The 9,592-nt window shown below is 45.2% G+C and overlaps 1 protein-coding gene across 1 annotated transcript in view; it reads right to left on the reverse strand.

The window, feature by feature from the left end:
• The window catches only part of KIF5B (kinesin family member 5B), a 46,324-nt gene extending 38,020 nt beyond the window's left edge, over positions 1 to 8,304 (reverse strand). Inside the window, exon 1 of the mRNA XM_053261885.1 lies at positions 7,903 to 8,304. Coding sequence (XP_053117860.1) covers positions 7,903 to 8,028 — 126 coding nt within the window. The 5' untranslated portion in view covers positions 8,029 to 8,304. The remainder of the gene's footprint in view (positions 1 to 7,902) is intronic.
• Between the last annotated feature and the right edge of the window lie 1,288 nt (positions 8,305 to 9,592).

Here is a 9,592-nt window from a genome sequence, read left to right on the forward strand (position 1 = left end):
TGTCACAGATAACTGAAGTAGAGTAAGGACTATATGTCCTTACTCTGCTTTAGAACTAGATACTGGTAGAGCAAATGGGACTCTCTCAAGGATGTGCCAACATAAAACATTACTTACACTCAAGTGAAAGGAAAGAACATCCATGTGTGTCCATTCAATATAACTGTACTTAAGAAAAGAAGTCACAGATCTCTGCTCCCAGACTTTGCAAAACTATACATATGGACTATATTAACTCACCATATTTCTCTGAATCCAAGACTAGGTTTTTCCCCAAATTGGAGTGTTGTCTTAAATTCAGAGTCCTCTGCCTTTTTCATAAACAGAGGCATAACTTCTATTTAATCTGTATTTTTAAGGGTGTCATCTTAAATTCAGAATTGCCTTCTATTTGGGTAAGTGCAGTTCTAACTTAAAAGGGGGTGTTTGAGATATGACCATAAAGAAATCAAAGAGGATATTATAGAACTGGAAAAGTTGCAGGAGAGAGCAACAAGTGACTAGGGGGCCAGAGCACTTTTTAAAAAAAACCAAGGTAAGGTTACAACATTTGGGTTTTTTAGTTTAGAAAAATGGTGACTAAGTGGAAACATAAAATTTATAAGATTAGGCATAGTGTTTTGAGGGAGTTTTTCCTTCCTCTATCACAACATTAGAACCAGGGGTCATCCATGAAACTGATTGCCAAAAGGTTTAGGTCCGACAAGAAGGAAGCACTTTTTCACACAACACATAATTTATGGAATTCTCTGCCATTCAAGGTGGTAATGACCACAAGCTTAGATGGCTTTAAAAGGGGTCTAGTCAAATTCATGGAGGACAAGTCCATCAGCGACTACAGGCTACCTCTGAATACCAGTTTCAGGAAAGCAAGAGCAGGAGAGGGGACATGCCTTTATCTCCTGGCTTGTGGGCTTCCCACTGTGAGAAATAGGATGCTGGACTAGATAGGCCTTGAGCCTGATCCAATAAGACTCTTATGTCCCCTGCCACCCATCCAAATACATCAATTTAGGCTCATCCTTACAAGGAACTTGAATAAACTTTATGTTGAATTATGCTATGTCGCCTTCCTTAATCTGTCACGAGAGTGATACAAATACAAGACATATTTAAAACATATGTATACAGTGCCACAGAATAAGCCTCAAGAATAAATTAAAGTGTCAAACATGATGGGTTACCAATACTACCAAAACTCCAATAAGAACTCTACTGTGCCTCATGTTTTATAGCAGTAAAGTGTCAAAGCCTTCCAAACATGCTTTGACTCATGGAAGGAGAGCTGGTCTTGTGGCAAGATGAAGAGTGCCGTCAAGTCGATTTTGACTCCTGGCGCTCACAGAGCCCTGTGGTTTTCTTTTGGTAGAATACAAGAGGGGTTTACCCTTGCCTCCTCCTGCACAGTATGAGATAATGCCTTTCAGCATCTTCCTATATCACTGCTGATATAGTACCAGAGGTGATTCGAACCTGCAACCTTCTGCTTGCTAGTCAAGCATTTCCCCTCTACGCCACTTAAAGTGCTCAGTCTTGTGGTAGAAAGCATGAATTGTCCTCTTTGCTAAGCAGAGTCTGCCCTGGTTTGCATTTGAATGGAAGACTACATGTGAACACTTTAAGATATTCTCCTTAAGGCATGGAGCTTCTCTGGGAAGAGCAGCTACATGCAGAAGGTCCCAGGTTCCCTCCCTGGCATATCCAAGATAGGACAGGGAGATACTCCTACCTGCAACCTTGGGAAAGCCACTGCCAGAATGGGCAGACAATACTGAGCTTGTTGGACCCATGGTCTGACTCAGTATAAGGCACCTTCCTATATTTTCAGACCTCTATGATCTGAACTCTCATTATTAAGACAGGTATAATCATAATCCAATAACTTCTTAAAGCGTGAACATAGTTAGCAAGTGTATAAGTTGCAGAAACCCATTCCATATGCTTACCATCTTAAAAAATGTTGAAAAAATTGGCAAAATAGATTTGGACACTGAAGCATCCAAGTTTCATGTTAGACATGAAAAAGGCAAATTCCATGCTAGTGATCATTAGAAAGGGGACTGAAAATAAAAATGCTAATATTATAATGCCCTTATATAAATCTATGGTGCGGCCACATTTGGAGTACTGCATACAGTTCTGGTCACCATATCTTAAGAAGGACACTGTAGAACTGGAAGAGGTGCAGAAGAGGGTAACCAAGATGATCAAGGGTATTACCTTACTTATGAAGCAAGGCTACAGCATTTGGGGCTTTTTAGTTTGAAAAAGAGGCAACTACAGGGAGACATGATAGAGATGTATAAAATAATGTATGGAGTAGAGAGAGTGAACAGAGAAATTCTTCTCCCTCTCACACAAAACACAACACTAGAACCAGGGGTCATCCCATAAAACTGAAGGCCAGGAAATTTAGGACTAACAAAATGGAGGTACTTTTTCCATACAATGCATAGTTAATCTATGGAATTCTCTGCCACGGGATGTGGTGATGGCCATTAACTTGGATGGCTTTAAAAAGGGGCTTAGACAAATTCATGGAGGACTACAGGTCACCTCCAGCATCAGAGGCATGATACCTCTAAATAGCAGTTGCAGGGGAGCAACAACAAGAGATAGGGTATGCCCTCACCTCTTGCCTGTGGGCTTCTCAGAGGCAGCTAGTAAAGCAGCTGTGTGAAGTGTGATGCTGGACCAGAGAGGCCATGGGCCTGTTCCAGGAGGGCTGTACTTACATGTAAAAGTATACCAAAGAAAAAGACATGCAAATAGTCACTAGACTGCTTGCCTACAGCAAGCAGCATTTTGTGTTGCCAGAACCTATCAGTAAATACTCCGAGGCTCAACAGCAAGAAGACTGTTTCCATTTGGAAGTGCTCCCATCAGAGCTGAGGCTTGCTTTACTCCATTCCTATCTCACTCCCCCGGCAGCCAGTCACTACAGCCTACTCACCACGAAAGTCTCCAAATTCTGTGAAAGCAGAGCTGACTATAGCTGGTGAGGAAAGGAATAAAAAGAGAAATGGCAAGATGTAGGAAAGGGGGGGTGGAGAGAGACCAGTAAACTACAGCCAGCTCAAGTGCAAAAAAGCAGGGGGCAGAAACTCCTGCTGGGAGAGGTGGGAACACATGTTAAGTACCTACATGCAATGAGACTGCCATAGTGAGAAACAAAAATGGAAAGAGTATATGCACTGAAATACATACATGGGTTTCTCTAATGATCCTGTAAACTGAAGGAAAACAAAACAAACTTGGCTTGCATGTAGTGAACCAGACCTTATGGTGTACTTAATAGGACGACAAGCATTGTAGCTTCTGTATTCCTTCTATAATTTCAAGCTATTATTCTTAACAAGGTACATCCATGCCCTACTTATGCCATACTGTGGTACTCTACACTTTACCTGTGGATAGCTAGTAGATGGGACCATCCAGTCTCAGTGATACAGTGGTCCAAAAAAATCTTTCTGCCCCTTACAATTATTTAAGTATAAACCATTCCACACACCTTGACATTGTCACTCATATTTAGAATAAAGGACTATTGATATAGTAAACACTTTTCATACTCAATAGTTAGACCATTACACCAGCATGGTGTAGCGGTTTTTTTGGACCAGGACCAGGGAGATCCGAGTTCAAATCCCCATTCAGCCATGAAACTCACTGGGTGACTCAGGGCCAGTCACCTCTTTCAGCCTAATGTACCAGGAGAGGAGAGCAAGCATGACTTGTCCCCTTAGCTATAGTGGTGTGCATGGAACCGCGCCTCTGCAGTTCAGCACCAGGGGTTTCTTTAAGGGCAGGGAGTTACACTTACCCCTCCCACTGGCACTCCTTTTTAAAAGCAGTTATTGGGGCAGCAGCATACCTCCCTGCCACCCCTGCCCCCGTTTTTGGCCAGAAGTACCATGCTCACATGCGCATGTCATGTGTACCTGCCTGATGTATGCCTACACACATGCGCCCACCCAACATGCAAGCGTGTGACACGCGCACGGTACATCTGGCCAAAATCAGGGGCAAGGAGGCACACTGCTGCCCCCAAAACTGCTTTTAAAAAGGAGCACCAGTGAGAGGAAAGCGGTGGGAGGGGTAAGTACACCCCCCGCCCTTAAAGAACCACGCACACCCCAGCTACGAACCACCAAACTGCGCCACGTTCGAACTGGTTCGGAGGCCTCTACAATAGCCTCTGGACCAGTTCGTGCACATCCCTACTTAGCTAAACAGAGTCTGCCCTGGTTGCATATGAATGGGAGACCTGATGTGTGAGCACTGTAAGGTATTCTCCTCAGGGGATGGAGCTGCTCTGGGAAGAGCATCTCGGTTCCAAGTTCCCTCCCTAGCATCTCCAAGATAGGGCTAAGAGAGATTCCTGCCTGCAACCTTGGAGAAGCCGCTGCCAGTCTGTGTAGACAATACTGAGCTAGACAGACAAATGGTCTGACTCAGTATATGGCAGCTTCCTGTGTTCCTCACTGGGTTCTTGTGATAGCATACATAACCATGTGCAGCACTCTGGGCTTCATAGAGAGAACAGCCAGATATGAATGTAAACATAAAGAAATAAAATAAAATGTTCCCAAATCCATTCTATATTGAATGCATGGATACCTAAGGTAACTTTCAAACCTTAGCATGGTTTAAGTCTGCATACAAAGCCAGCCTTCCCCAATAACCTCTACACAGAAGTTTAGTTTGATTTGTAGACTTCGATTTTTGTCCTGAATTGCAAGTTAAACCTTTTATTCAAATGACAAGTATAAGAAGCTCAAACGTGCTGTAGCTGCAGTGCCAAACAGACTAAGTTGCTTTCGTTATGCTATGTGATCAAGATTGTAAAATATATATAGTTGCACTATAAGGCAAGGTGGAGCCAGCACATTGGTCCTGTGCTTTGGTTCCGGAGCAGAGGCCATAGGTGACAATACTTCAGAATACAGTAGTGTAAGTAAGGCAGGCAGAAAATAAGGCTTAAGGGCCAAAAGTTATGCTGGGAAGCCATAGGAAATTGAAGAAGGGGATGAAGTTTCTGAAAGTAGAGTGCTCAGACACAAGGCAAGGAAGATGAGAAAAGGCAGCCAAGAAGAGGGATTTTAAACTCCAGCAATCTTTCTGGCTCCCATCCCAGAGGCTTGCCATCTCATCCCAATCTCTAGTTGTAGATGCTCACACTCCATTACTAATATTAAGGAGACTTTTCAATTCCTGTTCATCTTATCACTTATCTTATGGCTATCATACCAGTGAATATGACCCAGGTGGAATTACTCTTCCTTGCCCAAGCCTTGGGGAGGACACAATGTATTGTTTAATCCCTTGGAAGCATGCCATATGCTTTATAGCCTTTATATTGCTCATCTTCACAGCAACCACAGAAGATATGGTTACTATAATTCATGTTTTACGGATGGGTAGCAGAAACATACTGGATACTTTTGGCCACATCACCAAGCCCGAACTGGGATTTGAACAAAGTCTCACGCCCAACACAGTCAAAAGAAAGTGTCTCCCACATACAACTGGCAATATTCTTCCATATTATCTCACTAAGCCCATCCGAAACAAGGTTTCAAAGCACCCCCATCACATCAGACATCTTACATGAGAAATTTGTGAAGGTGGAGGTATGTGCAAGGCCCTCCAAACCACCACACACACAAGCTGTAAAATAGCTTATTGTTTACAATTTGACTGTCAAGTGACCTAATTACTAATATTCTGGCATGTGTTTGTCAAGCTTATCAGAAGAGAGCAGCATACATTAAATTTAACCAGATATCCAGAATTTTGGTAAAGCTGAGTTGCAAATTTAATACTGCAGTTTAGGGATGTGCACGGAACCAGCAACTGCCGGTTTGAAGGTGGGAGTGGGATAGCTTTAAGGACAGGGGTGGGCGCTTTCCCCCACCCGCATTGGGCTTTAAAATGGCTCCGCGGGGAACTTCCAGTCCACCACACACCAGGATGGCAAGGAGGTATGCTGTCACCCTGTGGGGCCATTTTAAAGCATAGCGCCAGTAGGGGAAACACACGGGTGGGGGAGCACCCTCACCAGTCCTTAAAGCTATCCCCCCCACCTTTAGGAACATAGGAAGCTGCCATATACTGAGTCAGACCATAGGTCCATCCCGCTCAGTATTGTCTGCACAGACTGACAGTGGCTTCTCCAAGGTTGCAGGCAGGAATCTCTCTCAGACCTATCTTGAAGATGCTAGGGAAGGGAACTTGGAACCTAGATGCTCTTCCAAGTGCAGCTCCATCCCTTTAGGGGAATATCTTACAGTGCTCACACATCAAGTCTCCCATTTGTATGCAACCAGGGCAGACCCGGCTTAGCTAAGTGGATAAGTCATGCTTGCTACCACAAGACCAGCTCTCCTCTTTGTACTGGCCAAACCTCCGGACTTTCGAACCGGTTTGGAGGTCCGTAAAAGGGCCTCCAAACCAGTTCATGCACATCCCTACTGCAGTTCAAGAATTTATTTTAACCAGTTAGTCATTTGTCCTAGTTGTGAACTACTGTTCTCCTCGGATATCTGATTTGGGTGGCTTTGAATGAAAAATAACCTGCAGAGCAGCAAAATAAGTTTTCTCTAAGCCAGCTTTAAAATGGAGATTCTCTAGACTTAATGTGGCATGATGATCTTTAACACCGAAGTTAGAATAAGGCATTCTTAAATGAGACACTTGTTTTCTGAGGGGGGAAAGCAAGCTTAGTCTTACAGAACCTACGCATGAGCAAATGCTTACCAACAAGAAAGCTACTGTACACTGATCTAGAATTTGGTACAAAATGTTAAATGAGCTGTCAAACTGGTAACATAGGCAAAACTTGTGTGCCTCCACAAAATCCATTTCATTGATCTCTATGTAGTAATTTATTTCAACAAAAGTAATGTTTCTGAAGGATTTAAACATCAAACATTAGATTAGTTGATGAGCATAAAAACCTTGTTCTTTGGCATTTCTGCCTCCCAGCCCCCAACACACATTTGATGACTTCTGAAGTATTTTGATATGTCAGTTCCATGAGCATCTAGAGGTTAACATCCAAGCTTAGCCAAGACTTGGCTTTTAACCATTCTCTCTCATGTACTTTTTATTACAGTGCCTAAGTCACTATTAGTGCAGTTCAAGCTCTATGTCTGCAATATGCTTTAAGTTCAATGTGTCAAGAATTTCACATTCTGTTAATTATTCAAGAATTTGCAAGCTCACTCAGCTTTACAGCTCAACATTTTACAACCAGTAAATTGCAGAGGTTTAAAAAAATAAGCTAGCTTCACTACAAATAAGTGTCAGCTGATACCAGCTCCCAGAGACGGAAGGTGGGGTGGGAAGCCGTGACACAACTGTTAGCAGATACCATGCATTTACAAGTACTGCTTTTTCTTCCCATCCAGTGGAGGCCTGCAGTACGGAATGAAAGAACAGGCGGAGCAGAACCACACGAGTGGCTTTTTTCTTTCCTCTTTTCTTTTTTTGCCAAGAGCTTTATGACTGGCCAAACTGCCCCGCTCAGCAGCTAGGCTTATGACACCATGGAGCTTATTTTCCCCTAGACGATCTGATTGCCATCCGTGCATCCCCTACCCAGAGGAGGCGAGGGCCAAGGGCTTTGCAGCTGCTCCGTCTGCCAGAGGCCAGCGCCCACTCGCGCAAGAATGCCCATCAGTCTTCTCCGGCCCATTCAGCGGCTCGCCTCAGCTCCATCCGCCGCCCTGTGCTCCGGGCGCCTGGACTGCAGCCGCCGCCACCCCCCACTTGCCCCACAGGTCGCCCTCCGCTCCCCGCGCCCTCTCAAGCCCTTTTAGCGGGCCCCGCCACTCTCCCGCCGCCCCACCCCCGGGGGACCCCCTTCCTCCTCCTCGCGGGCCCCCTGCCTGCCCTCACCGCGATGACGACGGTGTCTTCGGCCTGGAACTTGGCGATGTACTTGTCGCCTCGAGTCACCTCCGAGTCGTTGAGGGGCCTGAAGCGACACATCACTTTGATGTTGCACTCCGCCGGGTCCGCCATCTTAGGCCAAAGCCGCCGCCTCCCGGCTCCTCAGCCCAGCCTAAACCGCTGTCTCCAACTGGCCGGGGCCGCCTCCAAATTTCCTTCGCCCGGCCGCGAGAGACCCGGGAGACCCACCGCCCTGGGGAGAATGGGGAGGGTGCTGCTCCGCCCAGGCCGCCGCCTCCTCCAGCATTCACTTCTTCTCAAATATGGCAGCCATGGCGGCGCCTGAAGCCGGCGAATCCGGGCCCTCCCCCTCTCCGGGCAGGGGTGGAGCCGACAGCAGGGCAGGGAGAGGGTGACGTCACCCTCTGCAGAGAAGGACGCCGGCTGGCTCCGCCTCGGGCTTACTACGCAGGCGCAGAAACCGTCCTACGTTCCTCTGCACATCCGCTGGGAGAATGGAGCTAAAGTGTCTGCCTCAGACAAGGAGATGTAAAGCGCAGGCGCAGGGTATTAAAGTGGCTGGAAGAGTGGACGGCGGAGAGAGAAAGTCCTATATTGCGCAGGCGCATGGAGGGATGTTTAGACGGGAGTGGGAAGGAATGACGGTGGAACAGAACGTGCAAGACAAGAGGCAACTAATAGATCTCTAGATTATGTATGAGATTTGGTGCATTTGTTTATTTTCCTCCTCCTTCCAGTCCCTTTTTTGTTTTGTACCCTGTATTTTAAAATTTGTATAGTAAGTTGTGATTTATATTAGGATTGTAAACTGCAAGGGGTATATCTAATGTGAGGCAGGTAGGGCACGTGCCCTGGGTGCCACTTGAAGGGGGCGCCATTTTTTTAAATTAAAAAGCTAAAAAAAAAGGGCACTGGAAACAAAATGTCCACCGTGCATGCTCAAATGGCCTCTGTGAGGCCCTAGGCGATGCCAGCAGCCATTTTGTTTTCAGTGGCCTATATATATATATGGCAACCACAGATGCTCAAATGGTCCCTGCAAGGCCCTAGAGTCCAGCGGGGGGAAGGGGAACCCTTGCAGACCCACCCACCCCCAGTCTTTAGGAAACCCCCTGAAGGGGTTACAGGTTAAAAAAAAAATTTAAATAATTGATATAAGTCACTGTACACATATTCAGATTGGCACTACGTACAGAGAATTAGGGCTTGTGAATACTGAGCTAAAGCTTATGAGCTAGGATTGTATTCATTTTCTCTTACTTTGCTTCTTGTGATAAGTGAGGTAACTGTGATGTCTTAATAATATGGCTATTAATGGCGAGTTTGTCTCTGAATCAGTGTGAAATCCTTAGTATTAAGGCCCACTGGGAGTTTCTTGCTCTCTTTCTCTCATTTTAACTGTCTTTCTGAAATACTAGAATATATTCCAAGTAGTGACACAGTTTACTCTGCATATTCTTTAATTATTTTCAGAGTATCTGGGAAAAGTCAAATTCTCCATTTATTTTTAAAACTGATGTAACAGTGATGCTACAATGCATAGTAGAGAATTAGACAGGCACTTCTGTTTAGTTTCCCAAGTACACCTCCACATAGTATTTGGGTATTTCATGAGCCCCAGCATACTGAAATTTGTAGTTTCCCAGCATGTTTTGGTCTGGCTGCATCCACTGCT

This window comes from Hemicordylus capensis, chromosome 6 (genome assembly GCF_027244095.1).
Source record: "Hemicordylus capensis ecotype Gifberg chromosome 6, rHemCap1.1.pri, whole genome shotgun sequence".
NCBI classification, from domain to species: Eukaryota; Metazoa; Chordata; class Lepidosauria; order Squamata; family Cordylidae; genus Hemicordylus; species Hemicordylus capensis.